The sequence below is a fragment of the Mustela erminea genome, chromosome 5 (assembly GCF_009829155.1).
Source record: "Mustela erminea isolate mMusErm1 chromosome 5, mMusErm1.Pri, whole genome shotgun sequence".
NCBI classification, from domain to species: Eukaryota; Metazoa; Chordata; class Mammalia; order Carnivora; family Mustelidae; genus Mustela; species Mustela erminea.
Window position 1 is genome coordinate 45,031,180 of NC_045618.1, and position 22,242 is coordinate 45,053,421.

At 35.1% G+C, this 22,242-nt stretch overlaps 1 protein-coding gene across 8 annotated transcripts in view; it reads right to left on the minus strand.

The window, feature by feature from the left end:
• HERC1 (HECT and RLD domain containing E3 ubiquitin protein ligase family member 1) overlaps positions 1 to 22,242 on the minus strand; it is a 187,582-nt gene that overhangs the window by 75,496 nt on the left and 89,844 nt on the right. For 6 of the 8 annotated variants that reach the window (XM_032342792.1, XM_032342793.1, XM_032342795.1 and 3 more), the window contains 9 exons: positions 21,708 to 22,047; positions 21,115 to 21,235; positions 15,748 to 15,799; positions 8,741 to 9,009; positions 5,766 to 5,981; positions 5,000 to 5,120; positions 4,533 to 4,770; positions 4,184 to 4,377; positions 225 to 380 (listed from right to left, as the gene is read on the minus strand). In XM_032342792.1, the coding sequence (XP_032198683.1) occupies positions 225 to 380; positions 4,184 to 4,377; positions 4,533 to 4,770; positions 5,000 to 5,120; positions 5,766 to 5,981; positions 8,741 to 9,009; positions 15,748 to 15,799; positions 21,115 to 21,235; positions 21,708 to 22,047 (1,707 nt within the window). The remainder of the gene's footprint in view (positions 1 to 224; positions 381 to 4,183; positions 4,378 to 4,532; positions 4,771 to 4,999; positions 5,121 to 5,765; positions 5,982 to 8,740; positions 9,010 to 15,747; positions 15,800 to 21,114; positions 21,236 to 21,707; positions 22,048 to 22,242) is intronic. The other 2 variants (XM_032342798.1, XM_032342796.1) reach the window with 1 other exon arrangement.

Consider the following 22,242-nt stretch of genomic DNA (forward strand, 5'->3'; position numbering starts at 1 on the left):
CACAATGAATTTTGGAACACTGAAAAAAAATTAAATTAATTTTTAAAAAATTCCTGTCAATTTTTACTTCTGAAATTACATTTTTCTTTTGATCAAGTAAGTATTCAGAAAATAAAAGTTGTGAAATCAAGGTTAATTATTCAATGTTGCTCAAGCCCGGCACTCTCTGAATAAAACACAAGTAATGTATAAAAATACTCTACTACAAGGTAAAGGTCATATACCTGAAGAACACTTCTGAGATGCTATATTTAGAAGCACTTCTGTCCATTTTGGGGAAGCCATTTTTGATTGAATTGCTTTTGAAGATACAACTCTGCGAAGAAAAACTAAAAAATCCCCCAGGTGCAGTTCGGCTGCATGTTGTTTCCTAAGAGCAGCTGAAGAGGGAAGAGACAAGATTACATTACAACCAAAAATCAACAGAAAAATGTCTTATATCAAGTAACTTACATTAAATGCAGGAAGCCCAAACTTAACTTAAAATTTAAGTTGTCAATTAGCTGCTGAATTTTTATTTATTTTATTTTTTTAAGATTTTATTTATCTATTTGTCAGAGAGCAGGAGAGAGAGAGAGTAAAAGAAAGCACAAGCAGGGGGAGCAGCAGAGGGAGGGGGAGAACCAGGCTCCCCATTGAGCAGGGAGCCCTGACAGGGGTCTTAATCCCAGGACACTGGGATGACGACCTCAGCTGAAGGCAGACGCTAAACCAACTGAGACACTCAGGCGCCCTGCTGTTGAATTTTTAAAACTTAAAGGACAGAATGAGGAAAGGTCAGAAAATAATGCCAAGCTTAAAACATTTCTTACATTTGTGTACAATAGTGAGGTTGCTAGAACAAAGTATGTGTATTTGGTTTTGCACATTTTTTAAAACTGTTATTCTGAAAAACAACAGTTCTCTATGCAAGTCTAGAGTTTTACCAACTAGAATCTGAAGGAACTGGTCTGTGAACCGCCTTAAAGTTGCATGAAAATTGTGTACCTGATTAGTAAAAGTTCACAACTTGGATCACATTTTCAAAAAGTCCATGATCTCTCCCAGCCCAATCAAATTAAGAATCACATCTCTAAAAAATACTTTGTGCTTTCAGATTCTACAAAGAAACAAATCTCTAGGCCTGAGTCTGATCTGACTGAGCACTAACTCCATATATATAAACAGCTTTCATACAAACGTGCCCTAACCAATCTTCCCAGTTTTTCCAGCAGCATTAGTACCAGATTCTCTCTCGTACCCCCTCACAGTTTCCCTCCACCCTGTGCATTTTGAGGCCAGGGAACTATCTGCTCTTCCTGTAATGCACCATGTTCTATCATCATCCAGCACCTTTCATACCCTCTCAGCAGTCAAGGGGAAGAGATGCCAGTGAGTCAGTTGCCCAGAATGTCAATCTCTAAGGGGCACAAAAACATAAAAAATCCTAACTACCTGAGGAAGGTATACATTCCTTTCAGGGAGAACCTGGCATGTCAAATTAAGAAACACACAAGACAAAGCACTTTAGAGAAAGACCCTCGCACCATGGGCTACACTTAGATGACCAGAATCTATCTCCACAGACATCTCGTCATTGCTGGAGGACTTCTGTTCTGTGAAGATGGGTGTAGATGTCTCTGACAGAACTAGAATGCTGGCAACAATTGGAGACCATTGTACTCCTTTGCTACACTTTCTCTACCTTGTACTCTAACTCTTCTTTGCTTAAAAGCTAAGAAGCAAATATTTTTATATCAATTTGAAGAATATAAAATTATTAGCCTTCCCTACATACCCACATATCACTCCAACCTGTTTGTATACATTCCTCCAAAATCCAGTTTAAAAAGCTACCTCTTCGATGTGAACTTCTCTCTGGGTAGAGATCTTCTCTCTACCCAGCTACCTCTTCGATGTGAACTTCTCTCTGGGTAGAGATCCTTGGGAAAACCTCTTCAATGAGCCCTCCATTCTACACCCCAACCTCACTCCTAGCAAGTACCTCTGTAACAAGACACTAAATTAATTAAATTAACTGAAGTCTGGAGACCTTCAATTATATAATTATAATTATATAATTATATATAATTATATATTTATTTATATATAATTATATGTATTCATAATATATTTAAATATATTTATTTAAAATCTATTTGTATATTTATTATTTAAAATCTATTTATATACAAATATTTAAATATATATTTTTATATATTTAAAATATATTTATATATTTATATATTTGTTGTTTTAAATTTATTATTTTAAATATATAAATATATTAAAATCTATTTATATATTATATAAAATGAATATATTATAATACATTATACTTATATATGATTATAATATATTGTAATATATTAAATATATAAATATATTTAAAGTATATATAAAGTATATATAAAGTATAAATAGTATATATAAAGTATAAAGTATATTTATATATTTATTTAATATATTTATATATATACAGATGTTTGTATTATATATTATATAATTGTATATTAATTATAATAATTATATAATAAAAAGCTGGGTGATATACCATGGTGATTCAGTTTGTTTCAGTATCAATACCATGTTTGAAATGAAAGGTACACCTTATTTTTAGTAAAGTATTTTAGATGGTTTGTGGGGTTATTAAAAGGTGGCCACTATGTGTGACCAGAATCAGTCTCCCTCCCAGCCATCCCCACGAATAGAGAGAGGACAGCAGCATTCTCTCCAGGATGACCTGAGAGGAATGGGTGTGGGTTTAGCCTGCTGTTATACCTGCCAAGATTCATTCACAGAAGAACTCTTTCTTTCTTTCTTTCTTTTTTTCAAAGATTTTATTTATTTATTTGACAGAAAGAGATCACAAGTAGGCAGAGAGGCAGGCAGAGAGAGAGGAGGAAGCGGCCCGCTGAGCAAAGAGCCCGATGCCCGATGGGATCATGACCCGAGCCGAAGGCAGAGGCCCCAAACCACTGAGCCACCCAGGCGCTCTGAACTCTTTCTTTACTGGATATGGAAGGGCTCAGTTTTCCTGGGGACCTAAAGGTTGAGAAGTAACACTATTATGTCCTCCTTGCTGTCCATATGTATGGTATTCAGCAGAGAATGGTGAGAAACTATTACCTTAACCACCTTGTATTCCTCGCTGGATCTCAGGAAAAACAGGAGGTGGCATTAAAAGCTTACGTTTATTTTACCCCTTGTGAGCCTCTCTCTGTGAAGAGGGAGAAGGAATCTGCCACAGTTGTAGCCTCTGAAACCAAAAACTGGTCCTTAATCAGACTCGGACATCCTCTTAGACTCTGACTTAAGAAATTTAGCTCTTTCTTCTGAGACTCTTATATTACACTGTTACTATTTGTTGGCATGTCTGCCTCTCTCGTTATCCTAGAAGATTCCCAAGAGCAGAGACAATGTTTAATCATTTTTGTATCCACAGGATATTTCCTCTATCCACAATATTATTTTAATATTAATTCATCTAATTTTATTATTATTAAAAGATTTTAACAGAGAGGATTTTAAGGGCTCCCAGAGTTTATTTTGATAGTAAGACATGGTAGTTTTGTAAAAACATTTAAAATAAATGGCCAATTTTAAACTTTTATTCCTTAATTATGTAGCAGACAAAGGTAGCATTTCTGCTGTTTTACAATGTTCACTATAGTTTTTTAAAGCTATGATCAGATAGTCATATTATAGCGATGAAATATATAACATTTAAAAATAACAAGTGACCAGGAAATATAACAGCCTAGCAGAAGTTCAGCTACTCTAATTCTAACCGACTTCCCATATATGAAAACCTTGGTCCTGGGGAAACACTTAAGCCAAGACTATGATTAAAGATGCACTATGAAGATCAAATGCTAAGAAAACATAACCTGGGAGAATCAGTCACCTGGAACCTCTACACTCCAGATCCAGGACAGCCAAAGAGAAGTTGAATCTAAAGAGGAAGCAGTATGGTCACTGCATCAAGGTTAATAGACTCTAAGGAGAAAAGGTTTGGTCAGAAGCTCATTTAAATCATACATATTTGGAGAGAAAAGGGGTTTATAAATGAATGAATAAAAATTCCTTCAAAAAAATTCCTTCACATCTCACAACAGAAAGAAGTCTAGATTCTAATGATATTTACACAAAAAGGACTCAATAAATGCTTGTGAATGATGACACAGAAAAGAGTTTATGATACCTCTGAAGTCCTTCTTTTCAGTTTCTCCACTGGATTCAACTTTTTTTCCTTCTTCTTCACCCTCTTCTCCTTCCCCTTCTCCAAAAGAGGCCATAAGTAGTACACCAGCTTGGGATAACAAATTCTTCAACTGACTACAAAGTAGGTCCAACAAGGACTGAACTACTTTGGGGCTCAGTTTATCAGCATAAGTCCTACATGAAGTAACAGGAAAAGAACAGTGGTAATAACACAGCTGGGCAATTGTTTGTGCTCGAACATATAAAGGAGATTGGGGGAAATGGAAACTACTAAAATGTAAAAAGACTAGTCCTATATAGCTCCCACCAAGACATCTAATAATGCTCACCCTGTAGTGATGGCCAGAATCTGGAGCAATCTTGTACTAGCCACTTTTAAAGCTGTGCTAAGCTGGGAAACACCCGTCTTTGGCAACAATTGCAGAGGCTGTCCCAGCATGGTGTCTGTGCCACATAACTGCGACAATACATTCAGCAGACCGGTGGAAATTGCCAAAGAAACATCCACTGGTTGATAGTGAACACTCAGGGCAAAAACTGTAACCAACAGGAGACGTTGCTGGGCTTCTAGAAAAGAAAGAAAGACAACAGAGAATTTTCTTTGAAGTAAGCAAAGCATTTACTAAAATAATCATATTCCAAAATATAAATAGTAATGTGGAACACTATTACATTTTCAAATATTTATTCTCCCCCTGTAAATTGACCTACTAATGTTAAAACAAGATACAGAATACCTAAAGTACCTAGCATCAAACATAACTTGCATCTTACATTTGCCAGACCAGTTACTCACCAATGTGATGCTTGTTTGCTTGCAGAGCTCTCTCTAGGGTAGCAGACAATTGTTGATAAATCTTATGCACGGCCACCTGGATTTCAATCTGAATATTTCTTTTAGCTGCTCTGATCCCATCCTGAATTATATATAAAAATTTACTTTTTCTATTAGTAACAATAACACCTACCCAAATAAAAATAATGGCATTTTATCCCACTCTATGATAAAGCCCTATGGTGATTTTTAATTATTCCACATATTTCAGTATATAAAAGTTTTATAATAAGCTTATATTTAAATGCTTGACAATTCTTGATTCTATATAATCTTTCTCCTTTCCCACAAAGCAATTTTCTTCTCAAATATGGAAGACATAGAGACAACACTTAAGAAAATTTTTTGAAGCCATCAGAGAAACCAGGTAAAGTGATCAAGTGTAAATGTAAATTCTTGAAATCCATCCTCGCAAATATTAATTCCTATCCCAAATTAGAGCTATCTCTACCCAATATGACTAAGGGTTAAGAAAACTGAGCCAGCAAAGAATCTACAAGAACAACAGTAAAAATGGTCCACCTGATCCCAAATATACAACTATTACTACTCAGGAAACTAAAACAATTAGGTATCTTTAAGAATCATTTAAAAATCTTTATACTTTTAAACCTCAGTATTAAACACCAGAACATTTAGCATTATTAAATTGATTTTGTTAAAAAAATATATATGTAATCTGAATGTCTGCAAGGTGTCATCCTCACACAACAGATCCATCACCCACCTGATAGTGATGCAATCGGCCACTCTCTCCTTTGGCTCCTGCATGTCCCACAGTGCCTAAACCAAAACACCCTGCTAAAAACTGTAGCCTCACAGACGTGAGCAGTGTGGATGACTGGAAGCCTGAGCTTGATCTGCTTCCTGCCAGAGAGACGCTACCTTTTTCCTCCATCCCAGACAACAGAACGAGGATCTGGTGAAGTGCTTCTAAACGAAGCTTGAGAAAAGTAAAATAAATATATTTTAGAGTCCTTCACTGAACTGAAACATAAAGGAATTCCAACACAGATAATATATTACTTAGCACACAGAAAGCTCTGACAGTTCTTAGAAAGCCATTTATTAAACATTTATTTTATTATTAAGACTTTTTAAAATCAAACTATTTCTGGGGCGCCTGGGTGGCTCAGTGGTTTGGGCTGCTGCCTTCGGCTATGGTCATGATCTCAGGGTCCTGGGATCGAGCCCCGCATCGGGCTCTCTGCTCCGCAGGAAGCCTGCTTCCCTCTCTCTCTCTCTCTCTCTCTCTCTCTGCCTGCCTCTCTGCCTACTTGTGATCTCTGTCTGTCAAATAAATAAAATCTTTAAAAAAATAAAAATAAATAAAAATAAAATAAAATAAAACTATTTCTAAAAATTCTACTAGGCATACTTCAGTATAAGAGGCTACACAGGACAATGGGGAAAATAAATTTGGGTATAAGAGACCTAATTTCAAGGCCAGACTCTTTACTCTGTTGACTTTGGAAAAGTCACTTAACTTCCTGAATCTGTTTCTTCATGTGTCAAAAGAGGCTAACACTGGGGCACCTGGGTGTCAGTAGTTAACTATCTGCCTTCAGTTCAGGTCATGATCCCAGAGTCCTGGAATTGAGTCCTGAAATTGAGAAGGCTCCCTGATCAGTGGGGAGCCTACTTCTCCCTCTCCCAGTCCCCCAGCTTGTGTTCCCTCTCTCACTGTCTCTGTCATATAAATAAAATCTTTATTAAAAAAAAAAGAGATTAATACTGTAGTACTTTAATCTACTCACATAGCTATTTTGATGCTCATGAGAATAAATATGTCAAGGTTTCAAAACCGTAAGGTGCTATGATTATTGCTCCTTTCACTTATAATAAAGTAGTACAGAATGAATACTGTTTAATTCGAGAATTAGAAAAAAGTATTTCTGCAAGGTTTCTCTGGGATTCTCTTGAACACTGGGCTCTATATTCCCTAGGAAGACAATACCCACAACTCTGGCCAATCAGCCTACTCCTTTTTTATAATAAAATTTTTATTTTAAAATAAGTGTACACCTAATAATGTACAGAAGAGGTGAAAGATGGTACATATGTATGCCTGTATCCTGTATGCCATCCCCTACCTTTTGCTAATGTTATCATCTTAGGTAACTATGGTACACTTACTAAAACTATGAAATGAACACTGGCACAACACTATAATTAAGCCATGGACTTTATTTGGATTTCACCAGTTTTCCCATAATGTCCCTCTTCTGTTCCAAGATCTAATGCCAGAAAACTTGTTGCATTTAACTGTCATGTTTTCTTAGTCTCCTTTAGTCTGTGACAGTTTTCATCTTTCTTTTGGAGGAGCTGTTCATGTATTTTATAGAATATCCCTCAGTTTGGATTTGCCCAATGTTTTCTCATGACTGGACTAGAGTTATGGATTTGGGGGAAAATACCAAAAGTCCTCATCACACTATTTTCAGAGATGCATGGTAGCACCATAATCTATTACCGATGATGTTACTCTTGATCACTTGGCTAACATTATGTCTGCCAGGTTTCCACAATGTAAAATTAATTCATTTTTTTCCCCTTTTTATACTCTGTAAACCGTGAGCTCCTAAGTCCAGCTTACCCAGAGAAAAAGGAGGAATTAAGCTTTACCTCCTAGAAGGAAGGGTATTAAAGAATTTGTGTACAAGGGTTTCTGGGTGGCTCAGGTCATGATCTCAGGGTCCTGGGATGGAACCCCGTATCTGGCTCCCTGCTCAGCAGGAAGTCTACTTCTCCCTCTCCCTTTGCCCTTCCCCCATGTTCATGTCCGCCCACTCTCAAATAAATAAAATCTTAAAAAAAAAAAAAAAAAGGAATTTGTATATATGTTAAAACCAGAATAATTAATAAATATTTTGAGGGAGATACTTTGAGGTTATGAAGACATCTTATGTCTCCTTGAAGTTTTGCTCACTAATTTTAGCATTCATCATTATTACTTAAGGGTTCTAACCTAGCCCTTTTTATTTATTTATATTTTTCAAAATAATTTAATAACAAATATGCCATTTATTTCTGTAAAATAGTAAAAGAAAAGATGCTTAACTTTATATTAATATACTGGAGATACGTTTCATTTCCTAGTACATGTTTAGATTATTTATCAAACATTGCTAAAATAGAGAAAAGCTCTTACAAACTACAAAAGTAACTTTGTGTCTCCCAAACATTAATATCAAGTAGAAAAGCAGCAAGCAATGATTAGCAATATTCATACACTATTTTAATAACCCAAGAGGTAACTCTGATACAACTATTTGATCTTTTTTTCACATAACTTTGTTAATGACATTATTTGAAATGTCATTTTAAAGTATGGATTTTAGCATGTTTCTATGAAGTCTTCTGCAATATAAATATTTTTTAAATGGAGACAAATGGGTCAAAACTGAGGCTCTAAGAACCATATCTATATGCTCACCAACCAGTCTCACCCTGATTTCTAGGAGACAAGGAAAGACTTATGATTAAAGTACCTTGTTCTAAGAGATGGCAATTAAAAATGAACTTTGTGCACTTCAAACAAAACATTATGCTGTTTCAGTCATGAGAGTGACATCAAAAAGTTCATGTGGAGGAAAGGGAGAAGGAAGGAGTAGAAGAGAAGGAAAAGATTTTCCTACTATTGTGCTTTCAATGATTTAAGTTTCTCTAGTGCCTTATGAGGAAGAAATATCAAAGACTTACTTCTGCCCTTAACTGCTGCTGTTCCATTGCAATGATGGAGGCTTGGGGACTTGTAGACATACTTTCCTCTGGTTCCTTAAAACCTGGGGCATTCCCCACATCTCCACTCACAAAGCTTACAACATTTTCAATCAAAGTGTGAACTCCCAAAGACTTGGTCAGATCAAAATCAGACTCAAAGGAGTAAGAGGAGTTGCATAACCAGTCTCTGCTATGTTTCAGGCGAGCCCAAGAGTCACTCAGGGATTCCAACTGACTGTGCAAAGGACCTACAAACAGAACAAACATGTATCAATGTCAACCAAGTAGAGAATAAATTCTGAAACTAGACGAGGGCTGAGTGCTGCTACCATACCAACTGGTGAGAAATGGACACTCATGTTTGAATACATGCATGCATTAAGTGAATTTGAGCAAAATGCTTTGGTAAAAAAACAAAAAACAAACAAAAAGTAGAGCAATGTAAGAAAATAAAGGGAAAGCCCTGTTTGATGTTTCAGTGTCTCTTTAAGCGCTTTAGCAACACGCTGCCACAAGAAAAAGAAAGGCAGAAGCTGCTCTCAAAATGCTTAGCTTAAAATGCTCTGCAGTATTAAACCAGACCACCATTTATGAACAAAAAAGAACTAGACACTTGGGACACTGCTGGTAAGACCTAACAGTAATACAACGTTATCTGATTTAACATTATTTTTGCAAAAAGTTAAGACTGAGCAAAAAGTCTACATATCTACAATGAAACATTACCAAAAAAATGAATATAGAAGGGCAAGTAAACTTACACAAAAAGGAGACACAAACATCACCCTTTGGGTGTCATTAATATAAGAAACACTTTCACTGTGTCATATGCATATTTATTGCAGGCTGTGAAACTCCTAGATAGAGGAAGCAAAGTTTCACAGACAAGAATATATGAGATTCACTGTAAAATGGTATCTATTTAAAATTACCAAGTGATGTCACAATAGTTGCTAGATATAATACCATTAGTTTTGCCAGTGGGCATTTTCTAGACTTATAATAGGTGAAAACATTAGACAATGAATATGTTAATATGTTTTAACTCAACAGCTGTCTAAGTCACATGGCAATATTAACTTTAAATAAATATATAAATGTCCCGTTCCTACAAGCCTTGTCTTTTTTAATTTAATTGACTTCAGGTATATGAATTAGATTAATCATAATCCTTGGCTCATGATATACTCTCATCATTGGTCCAAAATGGCCTGTTTCTGTATTTATTTATAATAAACATGAACACAAGAACTAGAAAATTGATAAAAACTTCTAACTGCCTATCTGCTGCTCTGCTCCTCCTCCAACCCATCTCTCCCTATTTCCTCCTAGCTAAGGCTGTCATTAACCCTAAGCTGGGTTTATCATTCCTTTGCTTTTATTAATACTAAATACTGTTTTATCTTATATGTATTCATTCCCAAGACAAAGAATGTTCAGTTTTAGTGGGTTTTGATTTTACAAAAAATAGCATTTTATGTACTCTCTTTGGGCATACTCTCTTCCATCAATATAATACTGCCAATATTCATTCACATTATTGCACGTAGCCATAGTTCATTTGTCTGAGTGCTGTATAATGTCCTATTATGTGAATATACCAAATTTCTCTTTTAGGAATGCATCTTAAGTACCCAATAAAATATGCACTCCAAAAATTCTATCTGTTGCATAACAAGATGAAAAAGAATTGGGAAGAGAACTACTTAAATACTAATGCCCACAGAGAAACAAATAAATAAAATATTGACTGTCTAACTTATTTCTGAATTACTATACCAATGTCAGTAAAACCCTAGGACTTCAAAATAAGATGTAGAAATTCAGCCAATATTATAAAGTAACTGAAATAATTTATAAGCATTCTACTAGAATAATTTAAAATGACCACAAATACATGGTTTATCTGCCTCCCATGTTTCAGCAAGAATTCTTAAGATTAAAAAAATGCTGAATTTTCAGTTTTACTGAGCATGAAAAATAATCAACCTGAAAAATTCCCTAAATTGTATAGCTGAGTATTTTTTCACATAAAATAGAAAAGAGTAAAAAAAATCTAAAGAATAATGTCCAGGATGGATAACGTATTAAATTAAAAATGATATTTAAAGAATAAAGCAGAACCTAATAAAAAAAGAAAGAAAGAAAGAATCCTTTTCCATGTCCTTAAGCACCTCAAATTCAGAATCTGGATATAGCATGAACTTACAAATGATAGTTTCTGGCTCTCTGCATTGAACTTCTTTGTTCAATAATAAAATCTCAGAATAAAAAGTTCTGTTTTCCAATACTTACAAATTACTTTTCAAAATGAAAATAAAATATGCCATGAGCTAGTGTTAGAACCACAGAAGTAAAAGAGCCCTTGAAGATTATGTAGTCCTCAATTTCCAACTGAGGAAACAGAGACACAAAAAGTTGATCTGTTAAATTAATAACATGAATTTCTTAATTTTATGGGAAGGATGTGATCTTACATATTCCTGTTATTAGTCAACATCACGAGTCACTAGTCCATGGAAATGTCACCTGCCTGCCTACACAAAGGTTCAACTATGAAGAATATATAAAGAGTGAATTTCTTTAATATACCCCAAAATGTTCTAGGAATGGGTGGGCAACCCATTCAAACCCTCTCTGCAAATTAAAGCAGGAGCTGAAGTTTTTGTATAAAGAATCAGACAGTAAATATTTTAGGTTTTTGTGGGTCATAAAGGTCTGTGCTACAATCACTCAACTTTGCTGCTGTCGTAAGAAAGTGGCCATAGACAATATATAAACAAATGACTGTGTGGCTGTGCTCCAGCAAAACCTTATTCACAAAAAAAGGTAGCAGACCAAACTTGGCTTACTAGGCATAGTTTGCTGACGCCAATGAAAAAGACGCAACTTACTAGGTGTAAGACCCAAACAAAACTTTGTATGACTAAAAGAAAGAACAAGAAAAATACGAATGAAAGCATTAGGATACATAAATAAAATAACTGTAACCCAAATACTTAGGGTGACATAAAAAATATTTTAAAACAAAACCTTACATTATGGAAATGAGATGACAGAACTCTTAATCTTTAAAAAATATTCTAACAACCTGATAACTTTGGTTTGTTCGATATTGTTTAATCTGAATACAGGAAATACTGTGTCTGAAAAGTACAACAAAAGCTTCCACAGAGTATGTGACTAAGTCCAGTTCCTACTTAGTATTAATTCAGAGTCATCTACTATAAAAAGAAAATATAAAGTCTAAGAAAATTTTTTAGATTGTTTACTTGTCCTTAAAACTTTGGTTCTTAAATGGAATTTTCAAAATGAACATGGCAGAGCTGCAATACATACTTTATAAACCATAAAATATGTAGGCAAGCCAAAAGGGGAAAAAAATTAAACATGCCATCATGTACTTGCTTGAAGCTCTTCTTTTTTCTGGGGCTCAACTGGCCAAAAAGGAGTAAATACACTACCACACAAGAATCAGAAGACAAAAGGAGAAATTTGATACAGGAGACAACATTTACATTTGCTCTTCTTTATATAATCTAATTTGAAATGCACAGTTACAACAGCATTTCACCCATACATGTTATACCACAAAACACACACGCTGATAAATGTTTCCAGTATTATTATAGCTGTAAAACCCTAACACTTTATTTAAAGACCTAGGGAATAAAAAAAAAAAATCCAATATGATATTTTAATTAAGAAGATCTCTGCTTCTTAAATTGTTGCTTTGGTATTCCCACCATTTTTCAGTGCATCAGCTTCAGCTTAACTATGAAAACTAAAGTTAAGTATCTGCAGAAAAGTATCTTTCAGTGAAGGATGAGCTTAGTTCCACCCAACTACTGCAAGTCTTTACGGTATTTATCAAAGTTCCAAAATACCAACACATGTAACAGGCTTTGTCAAAAATTTTGACAAGCTGCTGTAAGAATTAAATGTGTTAATATGTTTTACGTCATTAGAACAATGACTGGCATACATAAGCAGTTTACAGGTTTTAAAGAATGCAAATGTCATATTATCTCTGAATGCTAAGCAGAAATATGTTTCACTTATCTCTTTTTAAAGTATTTTGTAACTTTTTTTGGTTTTAGAATTTAGCTTGCATGCCTCTAAAGAGATGAGCAAGTTGAAGGAGCTAAATTTATTTGCTCATTTTGCTCTATTCCTTCCTATATGCACTTACTTGGACCAACTATGAAACACGCACTGGAGTGAAGGAAGAAGCAGCAATCATGGCTTAATAGCATGAATCCTAGTATTTCCAACCAAATACTGAAATTACAGGCACTAGGAACTCCCAAGGAGCAGTCTTTGGAAGCACCATAAGGGCAGGTGAAATGTGTATACAACCATTAACTGTTATTGATACATCCATTTAATTTCAGTAAATGGGACATAATTAGACACTTATCTCTAATTTTTATTAGATTTTTAATAACTCAGGACCACTGAGACTATTTATTACAAAAGCTATGTGAGGAAAAAGTTTACATTTCCACTTCAAAATATTGGAAAGGGGTAAACAAGTGTGTAGAAGTCTCACTTAGCTGGACAGCTGTTTGTCCTTCACTGCTCAAGTTAGAATCAGAACACCTAAATGGCCCCAAACAGTTCTCAGACTTGGTTGGTTCACCTGCCCAACTCAAGATAGGCATACTAAGGCTTATGGCATCTGGTCCATATTGGCAATAATAAGGAAAAAATAGGGTAGCTTATTTTACCATTACTTAAGAGCAAAACAAAACAAAAAAACCCACCATTGTCAGAAGGTAGTTACTAAATATACATGATCTTTAAAAATTCCTATATTCCTATATTCTCCTAAACGTATTTTCAATATTTGTTTCTTTTAAAGAAGGTAATCCATAATAAAACTATTAAATGTACATTTTCATTGTTTAATCCACAAGCTCCAAGATTCATGAGATTGAAACCTACTTATTTTTGCTGCCCTTCCTAAAATAGTACTTCTACTTTCTAGTCACCTATATCTAGGAACAAAGTCATTAGCAGCAGACTTTTTCCTCTGAGAACATTAAAATGTAATGATTACTAAGATAAATTGGTACCATATTAAGTGATATCATGAAAACTTATATAACTAGTTTGCCTCCCTATTATAATTTCCTAAGTGGATAATTAAAAATAAAAACTTTTCCCAAGAGATCCTATATTTGCTTTTCTGTTTTCAACAAAATAATAAATTCCAACAGGTTAATAGATTTTGGTACTACCTTGAGCTTTTTGGAAAAGGTAGTTTAGCCACAAACAAAATTTGGATTAATGGCTTAGTTCATTTGTATCTATTTAGATCTAAAACTACAGAAACTCCAGATCAGCTTACAGGGTAAGTTTTAAAACCTGAATAGGTAGCAACTCTAGGACAGTAATTCTGAAGTGTTACAGTAATTCCTCCTAAGTAATTTACACCTGAATTCTAGGGTATGCTTAATTCAAAGATAAAGATACCACTTTCTATTTTATTCTAAACATTACTTTGCTGTCATGGATAATACAGACTAAGTCTCACATTTGTATTTCCATACAAATTTTTATTTCCACAAACAAGATTTTGAGAGAAAAGAAAATTTTAGCTAATGGACTATCACAAATGAATATAAATACTATAGTAGGAAGCTCTTAAACTGTAGACTAGATCCCTTACGCTACTTGGTTAAGTTTGGAAACATCTCTCTAGCACCAAATGATATGCATTCATTAACATTACAGAAATTTTAGCAACAGGGCTCACCTGAGCTAACCAAAAATTTAATTCCTAAGTGGTTAAGGAAAAGAATTCTCTGGCTAACTATGGCAGATGAACAGCCAATTTTCAAAGAATTAGAAAATAATAAAGTACATGCTGTACATTATATTAAACATCTTTTTCATATATAAGCACCTTATAATTTTTTTAGAAACCCAGCAGCTACGTTATAACCCAACAGATATGTTACAGTCTCCAAAGACTTTCCAATAAAGAAAGCACCAGTTCTAGTCATTAGTCCTAGTATTTCAGAAAAGTCATTCTCTGTATTCTAATTATAGGACAAAATATTATCATATTCTAAGTTATAAGCACAAAAATGAAAAAACTGTGTGTGTTTCTCCTCATTCCTCAGTTTTCCCTTCATTTCTCAAATGTTTTCCTGTGGAGGGGAAACCTAACATCCTGCCAAGGAAGCTATGAAGACCTTTCTTTTGAAGTACAGAAGACTTAAAATCCTAAGAAAAAATTTTTCCCATAGGCTTTTAAAAAATTGCCACTAGTGCCAACTCTGAACATCTCCTATTTTCACAACCACAGTAAAAATGGGTTTAATAAGAGTGCCAGGTAATATAGAATAATTCTTGGAGAGTTTTTAGTTATCCCTGAATTTAGATTCTCTGAAACTGCTATCCTTTCCATACATTTGTATATATAACCAAGAGTAAACTACATTATTCACTAAGGTAGAGCTTCTAACAAACAAGTTTAACTCTTGATGACATTCTAAAACTGTTCCTCATGGAAAAATTTCTGCCTAGAAATCCTAAGTTCATGCCTTACATGCTTCATCTTAAGAGGCAAAGAGAAGAGGGGAAAAAAATATAAACTTTCTGAAAGTGTGCATGGGTATGTGGGAGGGTTAATGGAGAAGAGCTCTCCCTGAAACACCTTTTAAACTATGGCCACTATACCAGTGAACTAAAACATGGCAAATCATGTCCATAACCTCCAAAATGTAAAGCACTGCTTCTGGAGTTCCATGGAACTTTTTACAAAGTCAAAACACATGACAAATGAGAAACAGAACAGATTATTAACTCCTAGACATTTCTAGATTTTAAAGAAAATGATCTTCCTTTTAAGTCTTCCAATAAGATGTTTGTATATTTGTTTCTGCAATAACACTTCAATGACAATCATATTTAAATACATCAGATATAATAACAGCTACTTCATTTAACCAGATTTTTAATATCTTAATAGTTACCTCTCTTTCTATGAGATGATGCCAAATCCAAATCAACATTTCGTCTTCCACTCTATTAAGTTAAAAATAAATGATAAAATTTAGTTGTGTAACGTGTTTTAAAATTAAGATTTAATACAATATTAGAGCAAAAATATATATATATAATTATAGCATTGTGCTACTTATTCACAAGTCAAGTAAGATTAAAAATATAAAGTCTCTAAAATCCCACAGAAAACAGTTCTAAGAAAGCCCAGCTACAATTCTGAGATACTAAAACACAAAGTCAAGGTATACACTAACAAACACTGCAAAGTAGCACAAGTTTTTCTTTGTTGTCACCTTTTCTTCTTTGGAATCCTTGTCTTTTATTTTCTGAACATACCATGACCTTATTAATACCTTCTAGATGTCTAAAGCCCCCTGTAGTAAAGTTCTGTTTTCAAAAATTATTACTTGCTCCATTCCCACTTTACATTCTTTCAAGAGCCCAACTAGTGTTGGCTAGGTGTTTAGAGAAAGAGGATCTGATGAATCTATACTAACAGAAAAATAACATGGTCTTAAATCTTAATCTTAAATCTCCTAGAAGTATTTTGAAAGATTTTAAAATGTTTTAAAAAGCCTGTTAAATATAAACATCTCAAATTGGTCAAACTGCAGACTGCTCAATAAAAACAGTGAAGGCTTTCAGGAAGAACACAAGTATATTTCTGTTGGGGAGCATGTGTAGACAACTATCCGCTTTGCTCATATGCCCAACCAAAAACCATAGGTGGCTTATTTACACACAGACTTGACATAATAGTCTTAGGAAGTCCATTCATACTCTATCATACAATAAAAAAAACTGGTGACAAAGAAGAAAGGTTGCAGAAATGACAAAATAGACTCATTTAGGAAATGTCACTGTAGAAAATTGCTACCTGGTTACAAACAGACACATGTACCTACATTGTGGATAAACACATACTGTCTTACACACACACACACACACACACACACACACACACACCAAAAATAAGTATAGTGTCAGGCTATCTAGTGCCAGACAAAACACCAAATGTCACAATAACTCCTGAAAATATCACTGTGTCATGCAATAAAACATTTTTATCACATAGTACCTCTGTCATGAGGACTCATGGAACAATTTTATTTCAGGCCTCAGAACCAGGATTATCTGTGTTTCTTTGAACAACTAGTTTGTATCTTTTAGACATTGAATCATATGAGTCATGCTTTTCCTGTCTGGTGGCTCACCTTCAGCAGGACATCACAGGAGTACTGAGGTATACAAATCTTATACAGGGATTTACCTCTCAGCTTCTTTCAGCTCTACTTCATTAATCTAATTTATACCTTGATAAATTATTTCTTTTTATACACTAAATCAAATACTTTGTGAAATAAGGGGGAGAAGGGGTAGATTAAGAGACTGTAGTACAAAATGTTGGTATGACAACTGTCAATCAAATAGTTAAACTTAGGTTAAATCAACTGTTTGCTGAGGTTTTTCTGTTTACTAAGACAGAGAAGAAGATATATATCATATAATACTCTTTATAAAAGAAGGATAAAGATGAGGCACCTGGGTGACCAGGTCGGTTAAGCATCTGACTCTTGGTTTCAGGTCAGATCATGATCTCATATCATGAGACTGAGCCTTGCACTGGCCTCCACAGTGAGTGCTGAGTCTGCCTGAGATTCTTTCTCCCACTCCCACAGACCCACCTGCTCATGCTCGCTCACTTTCTAAAATAAATAAATCTTAAAAAAATAAATAAAAGAAAGATACTTAGCATTAAGCTAACTTTATAAGAAAGCATTTCACTAATTCATAATTCAGAATAAATGAAATACTCCTAGATATCAAGGATATGAATGGTAATCCTAAATAACCTCAGACAGAAGGATAATATATTTTAGCTGGAAAAACCCCAAACTGCCCACACTGCTTGCTCTTCTTCATCTATACCAGGCTCTCTAAAAATGAAGGCTTAGCCCAGGTTTCCTTTCAGCAGCAAAAGAATTTGCTCTGGTTCCTGACTCTCCCACCTCTTATAATACTATCTTTCAAACATCCCATAAGTAAAGATGATCATGAATAAACCTTTTCAAAAATGTGCTTATTAATCTTTTAAAAACTGTATGCAAACTAAATGAACAATCCTAGCAATTAAATCTGAGGCTAGTCCACCTCTACTGATCTGTCTTTCCATTGTTTTGAAAACATAATTTTCAAAATGTTTTAAATTATATTACCAAATTTGTTCTTTACAACAACCCAGTTGAGGTCAGCATAACAGGTAGTTTTATAGTTTTATTCTCTATTTCAAAGATAAAGAAGCAAGGGCTCAGAAAAGTTAAGTGTCTTGCCCCAGGTGAAAATCAACAGTAAATCATAAGCCTATTGGACTATGTCCGATTTCATTGTTTGTTTTCTAAAAGTATGTTGCTTTAACTACATCTATCCTCATCTTTCATCTTTTCATTTCAATGGGAATAAATTATCAATATTTTACTATGCTTTGCATATTATAAAAGATATCGGGGCAATACAACAAACCAAGACCTTCTAAGAGGTTTACTGGAAAGAAATATTAATAATACAGAAATAAGTCTAAAATGAGACAACCCATTAGTGGTTCATTAGAGGTACTAACAAACTGCTATGGAAATAACATGGAGACTCACTGTGAACAACATAATTTTGGAAAAGCTTTCTGGAAGAGTTGACATTTTGGCCAGTTCTTAAGAGAGAGCTAGGATCCCCCACCAATAAAATCCAGGAGAAGAACACTTGAGACAAAAAGTGCTTGAACAGAAGCTCAAGAGGTATGTTTGGGGTCTGGCAGGTGGACTACCACACCCAAAATGCAGATTACCACAGGGGTAACTAGCCAAAGGCAGGGAGGAAGTATCTTCCAGAATCTCTGATTTCTGGGTAGGCAGTAGAGAGTCACTGAGTTTTTTGAGTACGAGGGTAGCATGAGAGCAGGTGTTGTTCCTGTGTGCATTTTCAAGAGCTCTAACTCTGGGAACTGTGCCTAAGTAGAGGAACTGAAAAAAGTAGGGAGATCAGTTTGAAGACTACCAGTCCCAAGCAAAGGTAACAAAGACCTGAATGAAAGAGCAGAAAAGACAGAACAGGTGCTGAAATTTTACCAAAATAGTTTAGATGGCAATTCAGTAATTAAAAAAACAAAGCAGGAACGCCAGGGTGGCTCAGTTCGTTAAGCTGCTGCCTTCAGCTCAGGTCATGATCCCAGAGTCCTTGGATCGAGTCCTGCAATAGGTTCCTTGCTCAGTAGGGAGCCTGCTTCTCTCTCCGCCTCTACCTGCTTGTGAATACTCTCTCTCTCTCTCTCTGATAAATAAATAAATAAATATTTAAAAACAAACAAACAAAAACAAGAAAATAAAGCAAATCAAGACAATTTAGTGATTGCCTACTATGTACCAGGTACTAAAGGTGTTTCTAAATAGCAGCAAATGAAAGAGCAAAACTCCTCCTCAAAGAGCTTATATGCTTATGTAGGATAACAAAAACTGATGAATACCTATAATAAATAAGTAAATTATGTTAGGTACTGGAGGAGGAAGGGGACACAAAACAACAAAAAAACCCAGGAAGGTCAGGTGGACAGGTAATGAATATGTGGAAAGGAGGGCAAACAGCAATTATAGAGGTAGGCCTCACTAAAAAAGTAACATCAGAATGAAAAGCTGAAGTAAGGGTATTAGCCAGGCAGACAAAAGTATTCTAGTGGGAAGAAAGAGCTGGGTAAAGGCCCTAAGGAGAAGTTGTGTGGTATGTTCACAAAAAGGTCAAGAGGCCACTGTGGCAGAGGGAGAGTCCTCACCCGAGGACAGTAGTAGAAGAGAACAAAATGACAGTGGGGCCAGCAAATGCAGTCTTATAGGCCCTTGTAAGGCTTCTGAGCTGAGAAAAAGTGAAGTCATTGGAGGTTTGAGAAGAGAAGGGACATGATCTGTGTTGTAAAATTATGATGGCGGGGGAGACTATGTAATGAGACTGATCAGATTGGGAAAAAAAAAAAAACAGAAATCTCAAAGGCTATAAGACTGGGAACATGAACTGTGAGCACAGAGCTACAAATGGTAATAAAGAATAAAAGGAAGAAAACAAACAAAAACATCATGATACAATGAAACCTCCTTAAAGACACTGTTGGGCTTTCCTTAGAAGATGAATCTTTTATGCTTAGGAGTTTCTTTTAAACAACAGCTTTCTGTTCATGTAGCCCTTTATACCTTTCAAAAATATTTTCATATGCATCATCTCAACTCACACAACAGAGAAATTTCAGAGCTAAAAATGGAGCTTATAGACCACTGAATCCAAAAAACCAGTTTCTGTTTGAACTGCTGTGTGACATGGCCACAGTCTCACAGCTCCTCCGAAGTAGAATCAAGGCCAGAAGCCAAGTCTCAAACATTGCCATAAATACAACAGACACTAATGATCTAACACAATTCTCTGGAACACCAAGGCCCAGAGAAGTCAAGTAACACATATGGATTATTCACATACAAGACAGAGGAACAGCCAAACTAAAAATCCAGCTATGAACTCCAAGTCCAAAGCTACTCAAATAGAAGCAATCTCTTAAAGACAGTTTTCACACTATAATTTACCTATCACACTATAGTATACTTCACTTCTTACTTCTTAGGTAAATTACCATCTTGCCTGCAGTCTAGGTCCTGAAGCTTTTTGGGTAGATAACTGGGAGGTACTGAAAGATTTTAAGTAGAGGAGATATAAAAAGACATGTGAAATGTGGAAAATGGGCACTAAACAAGAGGCTGAGATGCTTCTGGAGTTGTCCAAGCAAAAGAAGAGGTAAGTTTGAAACAGAACAGTGGCAAAAGAGATGGAAAGGGCATATGAGAAATATATTAAGGGTAACATTTTCAAGATTTGACTAACTGAAGTGTAGGAGTGTGGGAGTTTGCAAAGACGAGAAAATAAGTAAAAGGATGAATCCTGGGTAGTTAATAATACCACCTACTAAGACAGGGAATATAATAAGACAAGAAGATTTGAAAGAAAGATGAATTTATTTTTAGATAGGTTAAGATTGGGGTAACCTCACTCAGGTGGAATGTCCATCAAGGAATCAGATATATGAATCTGGAGTTTAGGAAGAAGTCAAAGCTAAAGGTAGAAATCTGAGAGTCATTAACATATAGGTGGTAAATATCTATGCAATATAGTTACCTTATTTCTCTTAAAAGTTCTTTTTTAAAAAGCTCTTTTATGTCAAGACAAACACATATTACTTACTGTCACCAAAGTCTTATGTACCTATACCCTGAAAACAAAAATCCCTCTTTACTAAAACTAGGTATACCTACCAGTGCATAACCCTCTTCATCTGATTCAGGCTGAGACAAATCAGATTCACTCCTCGATTTGATCAGTCTATAATTTGGACTTGCGTGGACTAGCCGGCTCTCTGCAGTAAGACTTTCACTCCTGTCTCACAGGCACAAAGAGAAGTTTTTCAGTTTGCGACTGTTAGTTAACATAAAATTCAATGGAACTAGCAGCATAGAGATAATACACAAACAGTGAGGAGTAATTCTATTTGTCAATGGGAAATCGTGACTCTTGTGTAAGCACAAAACCTTTTACAATTACATCAAAATAACTTGCACGCCACTGAATTGCAGAGATGAAAATAAATTCATGTTTGTCAACTGCTGCTGTTTGTATGTATGAAAAATTGTGCCTCATTTAATCAGAAATGTATGTTCCAGGTTGAATCAGTATCACTCTTTAAATTACTTTAATACATTAACACATTATTTCACGATACTCAATTTGTATTTCCTCCTCCATGTCTGTATTAATTTCAGAGACCACTATGACTTCGAGAATAAAGAATTTCAATGCATAATGTAACAAAGGGGGTCGAATAACATTTTAAGCTTCTAGTCAGTCCCACCTGGTCATAAGTCCACCCCCTTCAGAGGCACTTGTTGAAGGCTGCTGCAACTGTCCTTCCTCCTTTCGCTTCTGAAGCTCATCAATCACAGGACTTACTCCTAATATTAACAGGGCACACCGATGGATCACAGAGTTGCAGGCAGCAGTGTATACATCCTGACCCTCAGGAAGGTCTGTGCTGACCCTTCGCTCTTGCTGAGACTGAGGAGGTGGATCATCAGCTCGAGCCCCAGACCCTGCCCCACTGTTCATTCTATCTCGATCTCGGCTACGAGCTACTTCACGGGCTGAGAGGAAACACTGAAAGATTTCTGTAACATGCAACACAAAAACAAGGTCTTAACACATGGGGAGAGAAGAGCAAAGAAAATAACAATAAAAATAGTCATAAAGTTTGGAACAAAACTTACTGAAAGAGGGAAAAATTATTTTTTAGACACTAAATACAGATAGTTACCAAGTTAAAATTATCTTAAATACATGTAAAATATTAAACTTTTCACCAAAAATTATAATAGGAAATACAACTGCCT